This window comes from Notothenia coriiceps, unplaced genomic scaffold (assembly GCF_000735185.1).
Source record: "Notothenia coriiceps isolate Sejong01 unplaced genomic scaffold, NC01 NC01_scaffold00026225, whole genome shotgun sequence".
NCBI classification, from domain to species: domain Eukaryota; kingdom Metazoa; phylum Chordata; class Actinopteri; order Perciformes; family Nototheniidae; genus Notothenia; species Notothenia coriiceps.
In genome coordinates this window covers 343,080-365,397 of record NW_011358926.1, presented here as the reverse complement: position 1 = coordinate 365,397, position 22,318 = coordinate 343,080, and the positions used below count along the sequence as shown (strand labels likewise).

The 22,318-nt window shown below is 38.5% G+C and overlaps 1 protein-coding gene across 1 annotated transcript; it reads right to left on the bottom strand.

The window, feature by feature from the left end:
* Positions 1-382: 382 nt before the first annotated feature.
* On the bottom strand, positions 383-20,488 carry LOC104956670 (VPS10 domain-containing receptor SorCS3). Its single transcript, XM_010784194.1, has 25 exons — positions 20,366-20,488; positions 20,069-20,227; positions 19,809-19,882; positions 18,947-19,011; positions 18,172-18,290; positions 16,393-16,482; positions 15,993-16,172; positions 14,963-15,109; positions 13,975-14,077; positions 13,534-13,610; positions 13,354-13,445; positions 12,442-12,549; positions 12,096-12,213; positions 11,783-11,916; positions 11,088-11,201; positions 10,377-10,548; positions 9,427-9,613; positions 8,979-9,112; positions 8,517-8,640; positions 8,100-8,212; positions 7,352-7,486; positions 6,815-6,914; positions 5,836-5,941; positions 5,570-5,730; positions 383-1,966 (listed from the first exon to the last, which is right to left on the bottom strand). Exons 1-25 carry the CDS (start codon positions 20,486-20,488, stop codon positions 1,902-1,904), a joined length of 3,000 nt encoding a protein of 999 aa, XP_010782496.1. The 3' UTR covers positions 383-1,901.
* Positions 20,489-22,318: the final 1,830 nt, after the last annotated feature.

Here is a 22,318-nt window from a genome sequence, read left to right as displayed (position 1 = left end):
GAACCCATCTGTAACTGGCAACTTGAGTGATGGCGCCATGGAGGTAAAATGAAGCTCAGTCAAAGTGTCAGATGGCAATCTTCACATGGGTGTTATCACACTTCTGCTCATTAAAAGTGACTTCAGAGCCTCTGAGGGATCATTAAACGTGTGACACTGGCTGCAGCAAGGCACCTGAGTTTTAGATAACTCTGAATAAGAGATGTCTGAGTTGCCATGAGATGAAAACAGCCTGTCTTTGCATCATTTCGTCAGGAAAAAAAGACTAAACAATATATTTGCATATCATAATCAAAGTGTATACTGCGTGTGAATGCAAAAATCACAAAAACATAATTCCATATAAAAATACATTTATTTTGAACAATTTTAAAATGGCAATTTGTTCACAGTAAGAAATATGATTCAAAACAAGACAATATATATATATATATATTGGACAAAAATTAACAATATCATAGATCATGCACAACTTTTGCACAACTAGACTATAAGACAAGGTGTTTAATAATTTGTTTAATGTGTAAACTTTAAACCAACCGTGGTATATACACAGTACTCGCTCACCCTAATGTATTCATTTATCTTTTATCACAGATAATTAGGGCATGCTTCTGTACAAAAGAAATAAAAAAGAGGACAAACAGCTTGTTGCTAGACTGAGGGTCGTAGAAACACTGCCTGTTCAGTGAGAGGACTTTACAATAAAGTAGGACGACGTAGCCTTTACATTTCTTCTTCTTTTATGTACAAGTTTACATTATTTCCACCTCTAAGGCCAGACCGTCCATAATAACACATTTTTGTTTTGAACGACGTTCTGAGACAGTCATTGAAAGCACCGTGTTATCTTACAGAGCCTTCTACATATTTCCTAAAACCACCACAACAGTCAGATTTTGACATTTTTATATAAATATTCATAAGTGTATATTTACAACTCAAAGACCTCTAGTTAAAGGGCGGGAAATGTTCATGTTTATCCAGAGCTTAAAGTTAAATGGTTTATTTAACATAAAAAATAATGATTTAAATGTTGTATTAATTATATTTCTGTGGTATGAAGGCAGGGCACGATGTGTTCTTCCTTAAACAGACAACTTTTGTTTTTTGTGGGTTGTCTATTAGGGATATAAAGAAAAGATGAAATTATAGAAAGAAAATAAAAATGTAACACTTGACAAATTTTATAGCCGGTTGGCTCATTTTGTGTGTTAGAGGGAAACATTTTTATAACATTAAAAGAGTGTATCATTTGTATCCCTGTATTATATTGTTCCTCAAGGGGCTTAATGTCCTCATAGTAGGTCATTATCATCCTCTGTCATTAAATGCTGAATTCAACACAACTCAACATAACTATCAGACTTTTACACAGTAAAGCCAATACGTCCTTTCTCTTGTACTGACCCATTAAATTAAATGGTACTTTTCTCATTTGATTGTTTATCTAATAGCTTTTTGGTTCGGTTTTCCTACCCTTTGTTTCACGTAATTAAGAAAAACGATGATTTGTCACAGGCAGTACAGAATTCATCAAAAGTACACAATGGCAGCTGATTATTCATAAAGTACTCTCATTAGCAATACATCCACAGTTTGACTTAAAGCTAGTCAATCTGGATGCTAATTGGACATTTTTTGCCCGATAACATTATAATCCAATTTCTTTAATTCCCCGCTCCCAAACTAGAGGCCATTGAGTCTTACTCCGTGGATTGATCTTCATCAAGTATTATAGATACTTACTCTACCCATGTGGGTGACAAACATGACTAAAGGATAGCAGCTATTAGCGTGAGTTGAATTGTAAAAAACTAAACTAAAATCAATGCTAAACAAAGCAAACAATTTCAGCACAATTGTAACACAACGATCTGTACTCACTCAGCAACAAAGTCTTAGACATTAGTACAATTTGGAAATTCCCTCGTGACAATTCTCTCCATATTTCTTCCAATTCCGCCTGAAAAACATGTGCAGAGAAACAAAAAGAGAATAAATACAGGGACAGGTTTTTGCCTTGACATCACATGCTCATCACAAGTTGCTTGTTTTAAGGATTTAGAAATGAAAGACAAACAACTTATGTTATATTCATGCTTCATCTACATGACATTGATTGCAGGCTGAAGAAATAACTGTCTACAACATCAACAAAAAAACTCAAGGTTCATTCTCGCTTCCTCTCTAATCTGTCTACTGGAAGATCAAATTGTTTCTAAAAGCTTTTAAACTTAATTATGAATTCCTCAGCAGTGCATCTTGGTTGAAAAGCCCCCCGTTGCCTCAGAGGAACATGGCCTCTCCACACAGCGCTGAGCTGGTGATGGAGGGCGGATAAGATCGCCGTGACAAGTGGGGTCGTTCAGATTGTGCAAACACGGGTCTATTCAAAAAGGTGCCACTTTTATCTCTCAACTGTGTCAGTACCGTAGTTTGAATTCAGGGATTTCTCTAAAGCAGCGTGAAGTGAAGCCAATTTTCCTGTTCGCCCAAATAACTAATAACCTCGCAGTAAACTCATCAAGGAAGAGATCCTGCTGTCAGCCCAGATTTGTTGAAGAAAATATGATTTATCAGATTTAAATTGCTTTCAAGCTGAGAATATTTACAAATGAAATGCACGTAGTCTGTAGCACAATTTGTAATGTACAGGATAAGAGTGGGGTACATGTTTGATACCATTTAAACTTAAGAAGGTTAAATCTAATATTTTAATATCTCAGGGGGCTCAATACAAATTACTGGGACGATCCACACGGAGCTGAAAGGAGTGACCTGGGGACAGATTTATGAAGCCTTCAAATGTATGAATACAAAATAAAAAGGTGAAAAAAAGAAGTTATTTATCAGAATAATTATACAATTTAATAATCCTCTTTTTGTGTGTCCCTACCATCTCCTGCTGGCTTCAGCTACTAAATGCTCCACTCTGTTTACAGCTATAGTCGCTAACTGCGTCTTTCAGTCCTTTGTGCTCAGCAGGTTGCACACACTGGGTCTTAAGTGCTTTTCCAATACAGCCGGCTGCTGTGACGCTTTTACAGTAAAGAACATTTAAACAATGAGCTAACACGTGTTACATAAATATTCATTATAGCTGCGTTAGGGATAAACAAAAAATAAATTATACACTACAACTGTTGTGAATAACATCAATAAGTAAAATGTTAATATTTTTAAAAGAACAACAATGAAGCTGATGTTGGTTGTCTCTGATTGGCTGTTAAGACATGTGATTAATGACGTGATTTATTGTGAGGTGCTCTAAAAGATTATTCTCTCACACTTCAATTGTGTAGGAGTCAGTCGCTTGATAAATGTGTTTTATTCTTGAAGCTCATTTGTCTTTTAAAGCTTTAGTTGGAATTTCAACTGAACTGCATGTTTCTACTTACTTATTATGAAACATGAGGCCATGAGAACTGTCATGTTCATCATTCACAGCCAATTTGTATCAACATTAATCAATACATCAACTTTTTTTTTTTAATCTGTCAAATTCCGTTTAACATGTTTAAATCTTCATTTCAACCTTCATGAATTTTAATTTCACATCATGGCCCCTGCTGTGCTGTGAAAACTATCAAGGAATAGCATATTCTTCCTCTTCTTAGAGCTTGTAAAGCCATTTGGACTAAAATTAGAACACATAAAATCACTGAACCCAGACATTCATTAAATTAAAACTGGTTAATGTTCCTCTTCTGGTAGGGGGCATGTTTTCCACCAGCTGGAGCAAGGTCTGGCTTACAGGCAATGAAACATCTGTACTTTATAACATATACGCCAGAGGCATATTGTCTTTATACTGGGCACATAATTAAACTACAAAATCAGAAAAAGTCGCAATTCAATAGTGGAGGAAGAAGGCAATGTTCTTAATGGATGAATGATTACCGAACGATGGCCTGCTCTAGCTGATTATATATTTTATTATATGCTTGTAAAGTGAATACGACAGACTTGTAACCCAGTGAAAATCTAACTGCATGTGAATCAAACCGAGCTTCAGAATATTAATGACAAATTCAATTAATTTCATCTAGCGATCCCTAAATTAAAAGGTCCCACGCTGCCCTGCCCTTTTATAAATAAACTCTTCTGATGCCACAAAAAAGGAGTTCATTTGTTTCAGATCAGCAAGGACTTTGAAAGTAGAAACAGCTGAGAAATGAAGAATAGCCAAAGTGCTGAGCGACCAGAAAACGGCCTGCAGCACACATGTCTTTGTCAGGAGCACTGCAGTGCTACTTTTGTCAAATAATCCAGTGTCTGCAGGGACTGCTCTCATCTAAAAGACATCACGGTGGATGTCAACCATAGCAATCATAAAGTTAACTTGTCATCGTGATATCTGGTTACTGGGCTGCAGTTGAGCTTGTGGCGTGCAATTTGCAAAAAATATGACACATTTCATCGAGAGAGACGTTCCAGCAGCTCAGATATGAGCTGCACTTCAAGGTACACTCAGTATTTTGTGTCAACACAAGGATACAGTTACAGTATATTCAAAACAGATGGGCAGGGAAGCGTTTTAAGGGCAATAAAATGTTAATCAGTATCAGTCTCTTAAAGTGACAGTCATCCTTTAAATCCGGTATTAGTGTGTCTAAGCAGTACGCATGTATTCATATTCTGTATTTAATTAAGTCTAAAACGCAACTGTCATACATTATACTGTAGTTTCCTTAATTAAAAAAAAAATCCACTTTTCTTTCCAACGTACATTTCTTAGTTATTTTCTTAGATTAATTTAGATAGATATGACTTTATATCTATTTTTTACATGTTTCTCCATTTGGTGTATGCAGTTGTTAGCTACTTTTGTCATAAAAATGTCATTTGAATTTGTCTGCATCAATAATAATTCAAAAGTAAAATATATTTCATGATATAATAAAGAAATATCGGTACCACTTTACAATAAGACTACCCTTATAAAGGATTCATAAAGGGTTTATAATTAGGTTATGAATTAGGTTGTAAACACTTTATTAATCATTAAGAACCATTTATAAACCAGTTCTAACATAGTTTTCATACATCAACACAGGCTCACCATTTGGTAAGATGGCTAAGCCTTATATTGGCTACTTAGCGAGAATCAACTCAGTGAACAACAGATACCAAGGATGCTGGCTGAGGAAGAAGACAAAGTAAGCTAAGTAGCCAATAGAAGGCTTAGCAGTCCAGATAAATGTGGGCTCACTATTTGGCAAGCAACCGGTCACAGTTGCCCTGTTTATCTCATGTCTTATTAAAGCTTATTAATGATTTATAAAGTGTTCACAACCTAATTAATAAATGAATTACAAACTATTCGTAAACCCTTTATAAGGGTAGTCTTATTGTAAAGTGGTACCGAAATATCCTGCATTTTGAGTACTTTTATGTTTGTACTTTACTAAATTTCCTTAAAACTACTTCATACGGTTTTGAATGCAGGATTTGTACTTGATCCAGTTTCACTTGTAAATTGTGGTATAGCTAAAGATATCTTAATACCCCTCCCACCTCTGCTTTAAATGCTGTATATTAATTTAACAACTTGCAGCTAACGTACCACTGCTCCTGGCCTCCAGCTCCTTTTCCATAAGTTCTTTCGGAGAGGGAAACTCGCTGAGCTTGACCTTGGACATGTTGTCGTTCTGCCCGACTGTACTGATCACCTCCGGGTCCTTCTCCCTACTGTCCTCAGTCTGAACATGGATCCAAGGGATTTTCCTTATAAAAATACGATAGCAGAGCAACTGTGTAAGGCTTTTTGAAACAACAAATATACACTGTGTCTGATTTTCACATTTGACTTTTTAATCAAAGTGAACGTACCTTTTAAACTTGTAGATGAAGAAGGCCCCTAAACCAACCAACACCACGGTTAGCAGCAGCAGCATGGCCGACCCACTGTGGATGGAGTTTGAATCCACAAGGGGAGCTGAAAGACAAACGGATCTCAAGAGTGACATATTCTGACCGAGACAATTGCTCTCTTTTTGTTCCTTAACCATGTCTTATTACCAGGAGATTACTTCCATCACCCCATGTCATGTAAACGCTGCTTGAAGAGCTACTCTCTGCATGTTATCCCCACAGGGTTTTAAAAGGAACCTTTAGGAGGTGTACTTCCTCTCCCTGGGGTCCGTCGTGCAGGTAGCTTATGCATAGTCATGCCTTTTTAAATGCTGAGATGCAATATTCAAAGTATTGCCACTCGCCTCCCGTCTTTCTCTCCTTCAGAGAGAGGACTATGAAGTCTATGACCTTTCTAGATCATTTTAAAAGGCAACGCAGACCTTTGTAAGCAGACACAAATGAAGACAGATCCGTTGGTAGATGAAAAGGGTAAAGCTATGCAGGGTTGATCGACACATTTTTGCGATATGCTAATGACCTGGTGACCCTGCCGATTTCCTCAGTGCATACCAAATGCTTTCTTTGTCAATCAAGTCATTGATTGGCTGATTACAAAAGAGAACTACTGTCTCATAGCCTCAGGCAGAAATCTTATGCACTGTGAAATCTATTGAAATTATGTGATATACACAGTCCCATATAAATGTCACTCATAGTTTTGTCTTCTTTTTTCAGGGTTTGGGAACTCAATCTCAAATCATCCTAAAAAAGACATACAGTTTATCTGTTTCACAGCTTCAAGCAGAACAAACACTGTAGACATGCTGCACTATACCGGAATAGATTAACACTGAAGTTTATGCTTTTTTATGTACATCCAAAATTGTTTTAAATGCAGCAATTACATTGGAACAAGTGTAAGGATATGATAGGCAATAGTTACAAACAAACTTACCCAACGTTTGTTGAGTCATGTAGACAACTATGCGAATATCTGCTTTCAGCTCAAACTGGATCAGGCCTTGGTTCAGGGCAGTGACAAAAATGTCCGATATCTGTTCAGGTATAAAACAGAGAATTGTACATAATGCTAGACTAAATATAAATACAATTAAGTTCACCTAATCATATTATGAAGTATCGATGTATAACTTTAAAAAATAGTACACTTTCATAGGAGTAAACCACCACTCATGTCTGTTACACATTGATTATTTTATATAGGCCAGAAAGTTAATAGCGTAGCTTAGCATAATGACTGTAGGGTAGACAGGTAGCCTGGCTCCCTCTATAATAAAAAAATCACCAACAAATCCCAAAACTTGACTAATTGGATTGTCATTGTCTAAAGCATGTTAACACAAGAACATGTCATTTTTAAATGTTTACTGTATACAGGAAAAACAAACTAATGTGCCATAACAGTAGAAGTGAAACAGCTTTTATAGATATAAGTGTACTATTTTATTATAATATTTATTCAATATCCTACCCTATCTAGAGCCTCTTCCCCCCCTTTCCTGTTCTCAGTAGATGTGTATTCATCAGGCAGGATGAAGAGCTCTGCTGTAGAAGGGAGTCCAGGATACAAAGACACCAGCAGCTGATCCTCAGAAACTCCAGACACCTGCAGCCAGAGGACAACACAACCATTTTTTAATCATGTAGTGTGTAATGTTAAACAATGGCTTTTTGAGAACCAACAACAGCAACAAGATGCTATTTTTACCAACCTTTATCATACATTTAGTAGATTGTGTATCATCCGATATGTATTTTGTCCAACTGTAGTGTCAATGGATTTTAAAACAATGTATTACGTTTTTTACAACAAATATTTTGAACTCATTATTTGTGGATGCCTGCACAGCATCATGCCAAGGAGCTGCGAAAAAAAACACTTAAGCCGACTGCGGTACATTAATATTTGTTTGAATGTTGATGTATAAATAAAAACTTGAATGGAGGGAATTGCACTGTTGTGTCTAAACTTTGTTTAATAAAGTCAAAATTGCCAAAAGTCCACAGTTTGAGATCAGGTTCAATTACAGTTCACACTAGATAACCGTGTCTGGTGGCTGTTGTCAAATGTAAAAACAACAACTCTCACACATGGACCATAAAACATCATGAATACAGTATCAATACTGCATACAGTCATACAATAATAATGACTGAGAGCCACTGGTGGCTGATGTTGCCTCCAGGAGAGGCCTCAGAGCATTATGGGCTGGATGTACCTGTGACAGAGCTGTCCGCACCACGCGTCCGATGTCCTCCCTCCACTCTGGGATGTCAGGGTTGTGCTCATCAAGAGCCGGCGAGAACGACAACAGCAGCGACCTGAAGAACTCTGCAAAAACGGCAAAGTGATGTGTGTTGCAATATGAATGTTACTTCTGGTTTCGTTCTGATTAATCTGATGTGCAGTTTTGTCTTTTCTCATTTGGCATCATACGCCTTGAAGTTAATTGCTCCTCAAGATTTCGTGTTTGCACACCGTGACATTTTATTCATTAGATAAGTCCACATCAACATGGCGTTGCTTGCAGGATGGACCGAGAGGCATAGTACTTTCCCGGAGAAAGCATATTGCATATTCATGTAACGTGCATCGCACCAATTAAAGTGCTTTGAAGACAGTCTTGCCCACTCACCTTTAACAGTTAAAACTTTTGAATCTTGCAATATGATGCTCCCAGAAGCAATCTGGACCGTGACCTTGTTATTTCCTCCTTTCTGAAACGTGTATGAGACGCTTCCCTCCAAGGTTATAATGGGCTGGATTTCAAAAGGAAACACAGAGAATTTCACAGAAAAACCCTGCATCCTCTCCGCTGAATATAGAATACGGCGTACATGTAGCCCTTGACACACTGTATAATAAGGAGCTGCTGCCGTGAAAACAATCAACTTGATAAATAAACAGGACTAGCCATCCTAGCTGGCTACCGCAGAAACGCAGTCACGTGCAGTCACATTTCACATGATTTGTGTGAAGGCTTCGTGGATTTACACAACAAGACAAGGACGCCAAGAGAAGGTGGAAAATACTGCGGTAAACAGGACAGAAAGTGTTTGTGTGTGGAACAGTGGGAGTGGGCGGAGAAGCTTCTCACCTCGGAGCTGTTGTGAAACCACCAGAAGAAGGTCAATGTTCTGGTGTGACTCGGCCAAACCACCGCAGTGAGATTAACCTCCTTCCCCCTGATGGCTACGATAGGAGCGGAGAGATACACCCGCTCCACTGGACCTGAGGCCACAACACATACACCAACACACATCATGCATAAACACATTATAAACGTGGCATACAAATAAATGCAAGTACACGTTAAACACACACAAATTCATCAAACATTGAGTCCTACTGCATTTACAGCTCATGTACATTTAGCTCCAGGTGTGTGTTTTTCCGTATACCAAGGCTAAAATGCATACGAAATAATGCAGCCATGACTGAAATGGAATTCAGCAGAGTGGGGACGTGACTATCCATGAAAGAGAAGAGATTCATGCTATATGCACTGCCACAGGACTGAGTAATGATGTTTCTTATTCACATACTGGTGATGTGTAAAAACAGTATGCTGCTGTCAGATCCCTGGCTGTTCTCAGCCATAGCTGTCACTCGGTAAATCCCAGTCGCTCTGTAGATGTGGCTGATGCCATCATCCGTCCTGCTCAAGTTAGAGTATATGATCTTGATGCCATCTCCGAAGTCTAGCTGGATGCTGGTCCTCAGCGAGTCTCCCTGTGCACAGACGGTAAGACATGACATCTGTCAACACGGCTTAGGACAGGATGCTTCAATTAGAAGGAATACAAGTGCAGTCCACCACGAAAGTGCCTGTGCTGAGACGCACTATCAGCTGTGTCACAAACACTTTGCAGGTGAATATAAATGTTCAGAGACAGAAATTCAACAGAGAAAAGAAGAGGAAAAGTAAAAACAGAACTTCAGAGGTCATAACAAAAAGTACCAAGGATTAGTTGATCTTCACTAGCCTAGTTCCTTTGTCTTTCCTTTGACAACAGCCTTTAAAACGTACTAATCTTCTATGTGGAACAAACCCACAACCTCAGCCTGTAGAAGTATTCTATAAAAATCGATAAAATATCCATAGTATAGGATGTCAGAAAAAAAATCATACTACTTACTGTATACCATGAAATCATCATAAAAAAGTAAAGAAATACATTTCTCTTAATATGTCATAGTAGTATGCCATGAAATGTTGTAAATAGAATTGTCATAATTAGGTATGATACAAAAATATAAACTGAAAATATTCATAAGAAATCCTAGAATAGTATGCAACAAAACCTTAAAAACATTCAAAAGGTGCCAAAACATTTTCATGTTTTGAATGAAAAGAGATTGTCATACTATAGCAGGCTTTTACAGAATATTCTGGACCCGTAACGGGTGATTTGAGACCTTTTTGGATAGTAATTGATCCTTTGTATTGGGTGCTACATTAGCACCACAAGATCTTTTAGGCAATAAGTCTCACGTCGTCGAGGTAGAGCATGAAGGTGACGTTGCTTCCCACAGTGGAGCTGAGCTCTCCATGACTGGTGGACAGCCGCAGGCCTCGGGGGGGTCGGGGACGACACACCTGCCTCTTGGGAGAGTACACATTCCTCCCTGCCTCTTTACAGTTGTTGGACAAAACCTTCCGATACCTTTGAGACAGAGTGAATAAAAATAATGCTTTTATATGCTTTATACTTATTCTCATTGTATACAGCCTGTACAGAAGTCTTCATTCATTGAAGTACATATATGTAAATCAATCATAAGGAATCTAGAGTAATCTATTGCTGACTAAACTCCATAAAAAGAAAGCAGCATATTTTACCACGATCCAATATGAATTCAATGATCAGTTCTGATCATTTCCTTAAAATAAGTTCTGCAACTCTTCTTGTTCAAAGTGGAGATCAACAGCACACAGATTTAAAGAAATATGTATACTGGCCTATTTTGTCACTTTTTGGATGTGAACATGCTTCGTTCCCAGAAAAGTCTCAGCATCATTATGTATAATGAAATTGGGACACAGTCTACAGCAGGTTACTTTATTCAGCTCTACTCTGAGCCTTTTATCCAAACCACTGAGGAAGTGAACCATTATTTTTCTGTTTGTGCCAGACAACGTGACTAACAAGCAGGAGTGGAATAATATTGTTTTGTGATGGATTGAACATTGGTGGCCACTTACCCTGTGCTGTTAAGAAAGCTTTGGCTGGTGCTGCAGCTTTTAGCTACCCCGTTTGGATTGAACCAAAAAGCTGGTGAGCACTTCCCGTTCGTCTGGCGCTCCCAGCCATAGTCACTGCCAAAAAATACATGACACTTCATACAATGATAAACACTGCGCCATCAAATAATCTAGCCTCTACGAGTGTTTGTAGTGGGGCAATAGCTTTGCAGTTGGCGCTTCATGGCATATTTTAAGACCATAACTAGAGACATGATTGTCAGACAAGCAGGATCAAACAGAATTTCAGACAGATGGAAAAAATATATTTAAAATTAATTTAGTCATTCATTATTAATTGAATTCTAATAAGTTACTTGACATTATGCAAATTACATTAGCACAAGGAAAAGTTCCAAACTCCCAACTACAATTTTTAAACTATAATTAGATTCGAGGAATATAGTCATATTGGTTTTCAACTAAATGTGCAATATAGGATGGATATTAAAGCATATGAAGTTCTGCAAACTGATATATCCGTTTTTCATTACAAATGTCTCCAAGCATCCGTAATTAAGTACAAGTGAATTCGATGTTCAAAGGAGAGGAGCTGTTTGATAAACACGTAATGGAAGAAATTAAGGATCACTGAGGATAAAAGTCTCAGTTACCGTATAGTCCCAGTTGGGAAAGCTGAGAGAAGAAGTCATTACCATTCGAAATCATACGCTGTGCAGAGGCATGGCTCTGAGGAATAGATCCTCGAATAGTCCTGGGCCAGCATGCAACGGTTGCCTGGCCTGCGCTTCATATAGATCTGCTTCTCGCCCATCACACACAGCTCCCCCTATCAAACAGAGAAAAAGATGATTTTCACAAGAAACTCTGTAAAGAGAAGCTGGACAGAAACACGTTTTCTTTGTTCTTGTGTAAAGCGAGTGTGCTGTGTTTACAGTGATGACGCATGGACAAACATGCATCTGCTTAAGCGATCATTGAATCAATAATGTTTAATATTCCTCTTACCTTGTTGTGTAGTTGCCATGTTTGATAATCTCCGTCCATGCATCTCCTGCTAAACAGGCCCTTGTAGTCGATCTTGATCAGCTGCCACTCTGAGCGATGACTGAAGTGTCCAAAGAAACTGGAAGATGTTTCATAAATGCTCATTTCAGATAAGACCATCTTATCTTAACATATACAAACTTCTGATATGATCATGTAACAATAGCAACTGCAAATCTGAAGTCTGTCTTTATGCTGAGAGACAAGATAGGAAAAGGTGGATGTTTGTTTTCCTTCACAGAAGAGCTAGTTCTCTAATATTATTGCTTTTACCCCTGCTGAACTGGACTTGTGTATCTTCGCTTACGTGATAATGTGATTGTCAGATTCTGGCTCCATTAAAACTCCGTCCACATACAGAGGTGCCAAGGAGAAACTGTGACGATCCCATTTTTTCCCTTCGTCTAGACTGATCCTTGAGGGAAAAAAAACAACAACAGCTGTCAACACATGAGCATCAGTCATTGTGTCCATCCATCCATGTTTATCTTCTCGGAGTGGCTAAATATATTGTTTTTTTGTTGGCATACAGCTTGAAACATCACAAGCACAGAGGTTAAGCAGTGAAAAACAAGGGATGAAAAGAAATATTATAAACGACTTCAGGTGATTTAGCTTTTGCCACAGTTGAAAAATGAGGTACCTCAGATTTCCCACATTGGGAAAAATAATTGAGGCGAACAAAAGAACAACTGTTCCTCGACCCGGAGAAAATTTGAAGGTGATGAAACAGAAGAGAGAGATATGACTCAGATTGTAGCATTAGAAATAGATTTGGGGTGTTTCAAATCACCTTTTCTGGAGCTTAATCACTTTTGACAGGGCCGTAATGTTCAGGGACATCAAAGTAGATAGTGTTACAAAGCTCCCACAATATGAGGGGCTTATGAGGGCATTCTCAGTCTCATATTTCCACCCTGCTCCACTTTTCATTTACATAAAAGCACTCAAACCATCATATCCAGCCCAGAGTACAAAGCCATAACAGACTCTCCTCTGTTGGAAATGATTCTGACAGTTTTGAAGCCGCAGTGACGATACAATAATCATGCAGTTAGCCCATCAGCATTTCAAAACATTGAATGTAATCATATGTTCCATCAAACCCAGTAACAAACGAAATGATACCCAGGTAATTGTCCACTACTCTTCCAACACCTACAGCTTCCACCTAAAGTAATTATGATATCGTGTGATGTTGAAGAGTAGCTATACCTACCATAAGTGTCGAATAGGCGTCGGAGAATGTAAGACCGCCAGCAGAGCCCCTCCATTGTCAAGAAACCACACGTTGTGCTCTTCGTCGAAAACCTGTTTTAGTGCACATTAAAATAGCTCATCTGCTTCACTCACGAATACGCACTCTGTTTAAGTTAAAGGAATCAATGTGTGTACCCACCTGTCTCCAACTATTTCCTGCGTCAGATGTTATAAACATCCCAAGGTTAGTGGAGGACAGTTCTGTTCCGATGTTCCCTGAGTACAAAAACATGAATAATTTCACTCAAGTTTGTATTTACATAGCAAAGGAACTTCATAACACACCTTTATCCACAATCAACTCGTAAAATCGGTAAGAGTTGTATTGTGAAACCTGTGCATGTCCCTATTTTCCACTGAAGGACACATTTATGACTGCAACCTAATCATCTCCCCCCCAAAATATAAGATGTGGGAGTTTTAGTATCAGATTTCAATGACAGAAAGAGGGCACTGTGTTATTAGTTTGTCTGTTTTAGTGGTTGCACTGCTACAATGCATTTATCTGAGATGATACCTTTGGTTTAATCTGATCAGTTACATCTACGACATCAAATGCCCTTCCTTTATGTAACTCTACCTGTAGCCACGATGATTCCTGGCACAGACTTTTTGCTGGTGATGGGTCCGGACGTGTATGGATTCTCCGACATCTCCAGATGCAGATGCAGCGAACAAAATGGCTGTCAATAAAAAGGATTTCTATTGTAGAACATGTTGAGACAATACGTATCAGGCAGATCTACTCAGGAGCGATTATAATTAGCTTTGCCTTCAAAGTATGCTTCCCGTTGAGAGGAAAGTGCTAACATACTCAGATAGCATTTATAAAACAAAGATAATTTGTTTCTTTCAACTCCTCTGCCTGGATAAAAAGAGAGAAAATGGCTGAGAGGACACAGTGGGCATTTGAATCGTTTCATTCTAAAGCAAACAAGGCATGTAATTACAATTCCCCAAGATTCGGTGATAAAACTGGAAAAATTGATTCAAATAATTTCCACTCATCTCTCAGATTAAAGCACATTGAAAAAACATCAATACATGAAAACAGCAGAGGTTGGAAGGGGGTCAGAAGCAGAAGAGAGAATGACGGTCATCTGTATGTCAAAGAGACACCCTGAAACACGCCGTTAACAATTTACATTACTTAAAATAGACTCTAAAGAACATACTAACTGGATTAGATTAATAACATGTCTGCTGAATAACAACACAGCCGCATAATGTAATTCATTGTAATCTAACATTCATTAGTCCAGTGTGACTACAGGTAGTAAATTGAAATCACAGAGGTTAATGGAAAGTCTGGAGCCCTGGAACGACACACAAAGACACTCTGTGCTTCACACCGATAATAAGAACATTCCTGCCGAGCATCTCCTCGGACATTTAGGAGGCTGATGGTGAAGCTGGCGCATTGCCCCGTGCAAGAAATGGCTCTGAATCAAAGAACATCCAATGCACAGCTGATGAGGTTGAAACATTTGATGAATGATGGATGTCATAAACTTCATTTCGCATGAAAAGCAGCATAAATTCACTCCAGCATACAGGCTCAAGCTCACCAGAATGCAATGAAGGTTATTTCCAGCCACATCAGCAGCAGGAGCTGGCAGCAGGGCCCATGTTTGTCCCTTGTTGTATGTGATGAAAGTTTTGACATGACTGTCCAGCAGTTTGTTGGCAAGATACATCCCGTTTATCCCCTCAACCTAGGAAGGACAACAGCAAAAACGCATTCATTATCTACAGTATTTTCCCGAAGAAACAGTTATATTCATGATGCTTTAGAGCTGAAATGATTAGTTGAACAAACATAAAAGTATTAAATGAATGTGATTTGTCAGTGTTAATATTGTTTTAATCTTTGTTAATTATTATTGATGCATTAAAAAGCAGTACTTGCCACACGTTGAGTAGGGGCTCATTTGATATGCTTTTTAATTACATTTTGGGAAACTACTATTTCGTTTGATTTTGGGATTGTTCAGTTTCAATTCAATAAGACAAGGTTTGCCTGGAGTCCAGTCCCAAAGTTACGCACACCTGATGGAGATCTGAACTTTACCGAGTGCACTTTTTATTGTTTATTTTGTAAAAATGCATTATATTTGATAGAATAATTATATGTTTTATAAGTAAAATCTGCAACATTTTCAACAATAACTGTGAAGTTAATGTAGTGGCGTTAACAATACAATAATGACCTCTCAAAAGTAGAGTAGAAGTATTGTAGTATAACATGGAAATACTAAAGTAAAGAACCTCCATTTTGTACTGTGTTTTAGCTGAACTGAGGATTTGCTGTTGTACTACTTTATGTATCTTTAAAAGTGAATTTCTTTGGATTTTATAAGGGTCGATCAGATAAAACAAGCAATTTAAATATGTCATCTCAGGATCATAAACACAAAGTAATAAAACATTTTATAGACAAAACCAACAAATGAAGTAATGGAGAATAAAAAATAGTTGATCATAAAACATTGGTAGCTGCTGCCCCTCAATAATCACAATCATAGGTTGGTAAAGTGCTTTCTACTACTATGTGAAACAACTGAAAGGGGCATTAGTGGAAGCGGAGTAACTACACACCTTGTAAAAGTCGACCAGCAGGTTACCGGCGGGTCCTCTGCTGGTTCTCAGGTTCTCTAATGAAATCGTAAAGTAGACCCCCGGGGAGTCTGAGATGTAAAGGCTGTAAGTGTTGTTCTGGTTCCACTCCTGAACCGCAGCAAAGACCTGCTTTTCATCTGTGCTGATAATGTGCATGTCCTGGAGGTGTGAAAGAGAGACAGATGAACCCAGAGAATGAGTGAGAAAGACAGGTGGAGACAAAAGAGCATTTCAATAGAGATCATGAGCTTCTGTATTAAGAGTGACATTTCTAAACAAACTGTTGTGCGACTTGTAGTCTATAAAACAAAACAATAATCATGTTTTTCTATGATATTATTATCTGACAGTCATGGTTGCTGGTTTCTTTCTTGCTTACCTTTGGTAGACAGTATTTCGGTAATTTCATCCGCTTGAAGGACTCTCTCATGTAGGAGACAAAGTAGCTGGCTCGTCCTGACTTGGTCACCTTCGCAATGAAGTCAAAGAAGCGTTGTCATGTTTTAAATAGACACACATATACATATTTTAGTGTTGCTTCACTTAACATCTTGTTTTTCTTCCTTTGAGGTCAGCCACTCTGTTATTTGCATTTTTGATTGATGCCATGAGTTTTCTTACACAGACGGACTATGTAGACTGTCTTGCAAATGAAAAAACAAAATAGGATGGGAGTTCTTCTACAAACAGAGCCACGTCCCAAATGTGAAATGAGGACATGAAAGATAAAATGTCTCCTGAAGGAGGTGTATTAGTTTTAAATCGCATAACTGACTTGATGAAACCCCTTGCAATTTCAATCGACAGTGTCAAAAGCAGACTAAAATTACAAGCACAACAGAAATTATCATCATTATCACAATTAGTCTCTAGCTTAGAGGCACTGAACATTCTGTTGGCTTTATCTGGAGCGTGTCTCAGAGGTCTTAATGCACTACCACTTTCCTGTCCACTTACAGGCCAGGCAACACTTCTTGATTGCTTATTTTCTAATCAACTAGAAGGATGGTGTTTGTCCCCCAACACACTACATTAGGGCACTAATGGAATAATCTATCGAAAATCAATGAGCTGCATTTTCCCAGGCCAGATTTTTGAGGATGTTGCACTTGGCTGTTCCTTCGCTCCCAAGAGACTTTGGAGGTGTTGAAGACTGCTTATTTCGTTGTAGCCCAATCGATAACCTCATTACTCTTTGTCAAGTTAAATCCAACTGCCCAGAGCAATGAAAGTCACCGGAAAGTCATCCATGCCACCACAGCGCCGCGCAGACACTCTCTGTGTCCAGTTATTCTCACCAGACATCTTCCTCGTGTCTGCCTCTGCCTTGACGGTGAATCTCATCTCAGCTAAATGCAATTGGGGCATTTTATTGAATCACAATTTCTGAATCACGCTGTGATGTATTTTTTTCATATATTTTCATTCTTACATCGCAGACATTCCAATCAAGACTGTGGATTAAGTGTGTTGGAAGTGAAACTGGGTCACCACTAAAGTATTGCTGTTGCGAAATCATATCATATCAAAAGATTAAATCTCTGGATACATAAATAGAAATACCAACAGCAAACATATAAGGGTTTTTATTCCAAATGGAAAAGTGATTTACTCCAAACACTGAGCTTGAGAAAGCTACTGTCTTTTTTTTTCTTTTTCTGAAACCTAGCAGGAGTCCAACAAGAATGATCAAATGCATCAATCTGACCAGCAGAGAGAACATTACTTAGCTGTGGATAGAAATCAATGACAGCAGAGGGCATTTGAAAATTAAATTTCTAATAATGACCCTGAATGCTGCTGTCTAATTGGAGTCAAAGTCATAGTGAACGGTAATAAGGACACCAACCTGTCTATTCACAGTTCCTTTGCCGTGTGATGTCAGCTAGCATATACATTTCTCAGGCAGGGAGTATGTCTGTGCGGAAACTCAAACACAGAGCGTGCCTTCACATGAATGAGACAAAACATAATCAAAACACACATTGGGCAAGTGGGGAACAGGTGTGTGGGGGGAAAGCCATTATGTGGGTTTTGATGGAAAAGCATGAACTGGATGCACAAAAAAACAACAAGAAAATCAAATTTCACAGAGACAGAAACATGTGCGTGAAAAGATGGCGTTTTAGCAAGAAAAGTAATCTATCACTAATCAAACCTGTGTGAAAACATATTCATCCTGCACAACCATAGAGTTGGTGTCTACATATCCAGGGAAAAGGTACAGTTTGCTGCCTTCTGTGCATCGTTGGGCTCTGCACTTCACGTACTGGGCGCCTGTGGAGAGGCGAAAGAAAATCAATCAGAAGTAAATTACAACCATTTACACCTTCAAAATGCACTTTGTATTCACTGGAGCTGCTATATATTATATACATGCTAAACAGACTAAGTTTACAGTCCTGGAACAACTTCAAGCTTGGATAACTGTAGAAATAATAAAGAACATATTCAATAACTACTTTACAGTGGACATTTGCCCATTTTGAGATCCAAATTAGCTGAGATTCAACGCAGTAATGCCTTGCAGTGCTTGCATTGTGTCAGAGTAAAAAATAAGTTCGTTTTTTCACGAGATAGTAGTTTGTATGCTAATTCAGAGACAGATTTCCTCACCACAGGAGGAATTTAAGTATGAGTATAGAACAGGAAACCCCTTATAATTGGTTTGACAGAATCTATCATGCTGTTTAGATGGGGAGGAGGTTAGTTTTTTCTATGAGACACAGGGGATAGATTAAAGAAGAAAAACATCCATCAACCCGCTAAAACTCTCAGTTTTTGTCAGGAGACACCTATTGTGCTTTACTAGACTTTAGGGACCAATCTCGACAACAGAACGGGTCTCATCTTCCCCGTGACCTCGCTCTAAATGGAGAGGCAAGGGGTCCTGAGGGTCTTGCTGCTGTGGCGGACTGGAGTGCAGCACTCACGGCCTTTTGCGATGCGCGTCTCGATGTGGACCACATCTGATTCTCTGTCCAGCCCCATTACCGCCCTTGAAAGAGCACGAGGAGGAGACGATAGAGAGGAGCAGACAGAAGTGTAAATGGGGAAGAAAAGGGAAAATTAGATAAGAGATGGGAGATGGGAGGACAGGCTGAGTGTCACGGCTGTAGATGGACATCTCTATTCTGTTAAACCTATAGAAAGATGTTTTTATCCCCTGAAAATTGAAAGTCACCAGCTGCAATTCATCTCAATTCAAAACAGGACACAACAGAAATAAGCTATTATCAGAAACATCAACCATAGCAAATGTATTGTAGGTGGCTGCAACACCATTTAGAAAAATAACTCTCTGACAACGTGCATGAAGGAACGGTTTCAAGAGCACCAATAATGCATTGTTTCGGGTGCCGCTGTACCCGCTGCGTTGCTCTTATTTATCTAACGCCTCGCTGTTCAAGCATGTGGAGAGGATGTCCTCCAACAAATGTCCTTTCTTTCATGGCTTAAAAACACTCTTGGGTTTGACACGTACCATGACAAACAGGGATAAACGGCCTAGCATCAATATTCACCGCTTTGTGCCCGAGCAGTCGAGATTACTTAATGACAGCGACAACAAAAACAGCATGTCATGTTGGTGCTATGAAAAAGAAGCATAACATTACTTCAGGTCTACGGTACGTGACATGGATATAATGGGTTTTGTGCTCGACTGCCATGGGGAGGAGATCTGTTTTTGACAAGAGATCACGGGATCCTTCTGGCAGCTTTGGGTCACGAACACTATCATTATGCAAATTACAATCAGTCAACTGTACAAAAATAGGATCTACATAATCATACCAGTAGAATCGGCCTGGCATCACGTTGTCGTGCACAAGCTGCCATTTCCTCCCAAAGTCCATTGAACTGTACAGCTGCAAGACAAAAAATGAGGCCGATCTTCATCACTCTTAAAGTTTCAGGAGGAAGTTAATGTTAATGAGCAGCTAAGCTATAATCACGTATAATCACGTAGAAGAAACACATTTATTTTAAAAAGAAATGTAAAACTGTTTTCAGCATCATATATTATCTTCATTGTCGATTCACTCAGAATCTACCTTGCCGTCATGACTGTACGCCAGTATCCAGTTCTCCTGTGCAGGGTGGAAGAGCAGGCTCAGGATATTGAAGTTAATGGGATACTTCTCAAAGCTTGCCCCTTCATCTGAACTGATGAGAACAGCGCTCTCTACCTCTGGGTCGCTAAGCATCATTATCTAAAATACAGAGGGCCAGACGAGGGATATGGCATTAGAAGAGGGAGAGAAGGACAGAGGGACCGTCATTTGGCAGCAATTTAAAGAGAAAAATCTGTAATTTGATGGCGGGACTGTAAGGGATCAGAGATAAAAGACCTTCTGTTTGTTGGTAGGGCAGACGTACAGGTAACTCAAAACTGTCCTTGAGCCCACTTTGTCGTTGAGTTTGCTATAGGTGCTTCCATAGTCAGAGGATCTGCACAAAAACAGAAACATCATATTGTATGTTTGATGAAAGAAATCCATTAGAGACATGTCTGCTTTTAGAGCACCGTACCAGTGATGTGGCATGTTTTAGCCCATTACCTACAAATCAGTTTTCATTTGCGTGACTGCAGCTCCAAAGCATAGCATATGTTTTTCAAATTTTTCAGAAAACCTTTTTGCAAACAAGATCGACTTGCAGTGAAAGACTAACTTCCTGTAATGTTTTATCTTTGTTTGTGTTGCTCTTATAAAGCACTTTGATGTAATCCTGCAAGAAATGTGCTCTACTAAAAGTGTGCTGTCATTATTCCACCAGTCATCTACAGCGGGTGCTCAAATTATTATTGAGGACCAAATAGGGAAAATAACATGGAAAAACACATTCACTAATGGAGGCGTCTGCTCTTTATTCAACCAAAATGTTTCAGCACAGGGTGGCGGTTGAATAAAAAGCAGAGCTCTCAAGAAGTCAGAACTGTAAATAAAGATTGCAAAGATTATATTTTACAGAAAGTTGCTAAAAACAGACAAATTGTATAAATACTTGTTAATGAACCCTGTGGAGTTTTGACAAAAAGTGAGACATTTTTTGATGAGATTGTACAATTTTGTTTTGTTTTGTGTACACAGAGCAATGTTGCCAACAATGTTCAATATAATCATAGCCTGTGAATAAAACGGCTGGATGACAGTAAGTAACAAACCAATAACTGTGACATCATTACACAAGTATTAACAGAAATACAAGAAGAAAAAATACGGCTACATTTAAGAGATGCTGAATAATTTTGAAGCTAATGTTATCAATATGAACAGACATAAAATGAGCACCTGCCACCTGCCGAATACAGGGAAATGCTGTCTGTTGGGGGTAAACAATTCAGGTCATCTGCCGACAAGGAAGATGTATCCTTATCTAACTCTTATTTTAAAAGCTTTATCTGAGAGTGTTGTACAAAGATCATGGCTAGAGAGGCCCAGACGCTGTGATTAACTCACTCGTGTAGACTTGTAGAAAAAATAATTAGTCCAGATCAGAGATGATTTGTTTTAGTCACCTTTATATTTAAGTTGGTAAACTCTTAAAGTTGAAGTAGTTATGGTCTGTCAAGTCACTAGATGTTGCAGAGGAGGACAATGTCAACTGGTTAAGATAAAAGCAGCAGACAACGCAAATAAAAAACATTGATTGATGATTAGCCATGTCTACCAAATGAAATTGCCAATAATTGCTGGCAAGAAATGTAGCAATGCAACGGTAAATACAGGAAGCAGAAGACGGCTAACTAATGCAAACAATGCAGGTTTTAAAACATCCAAACAAATCAACATTGGACATGTATTGAACAGGTTTGTTAGGATTCAAAGATACAAACAATGAACATCACTCAAACAGTCTTTACATTACATATCAACAGGGGAACCTCTTAGCATATTATGTTTTTGCAAAAGCGCCAAGGAAATAATCTGTAATCTCCTCTTCACAACTGCATGACAAGAAAGCAATAAGTACAAATATTTATATAAAGAAAGGCATAATGCAAGTTTGGTAGCATTCTGCATTAAACAAGGTTGACATATTCATTAGGCATGTCATACACACATCAACAACACAGTTCAAAACAATGCAGCTTTGACAAACACATAATGCAGACTTAAAGGTGGGGTAGGTAATTCACTTCAGAAACACTTTTTGTAATATTCCATGGAATGCTTTTAACATCCCGATAGCAATGAATATCTTAAATGCTTTGACAATAAATACATAAAAAAATGTCATCTGTGGAAGCCGTAGCGCTGTAAAAAGCACGACCAATCATTTTAGCCGGCCCCGCTAAAATA

Bases quoted from the DNA above. Each gene is read 5' to 3' on its own strand.
- LOC104956670 (XM_010784194.1), bottom strand. From the start codon at position 20,488: ATGATGTTTCTGTTTTTGTGCAGATCCTCTGACTATGGAAGCACCTAT. The intron at 20,228-20,365 runs GTCTTTTATCTC...TCTGTATTTTAG, and splicing joins GCCCTACCAACAAACAGAAG to ATAATGATGCTTAGCGACCC. The intron at 9,614-10,376 runs GTGAGACTTATT...GTCTGTGCACAG, and splicing joins TCATGCTCTACCTCGACGAC to GGAGACTCGCTGAGGACCAG.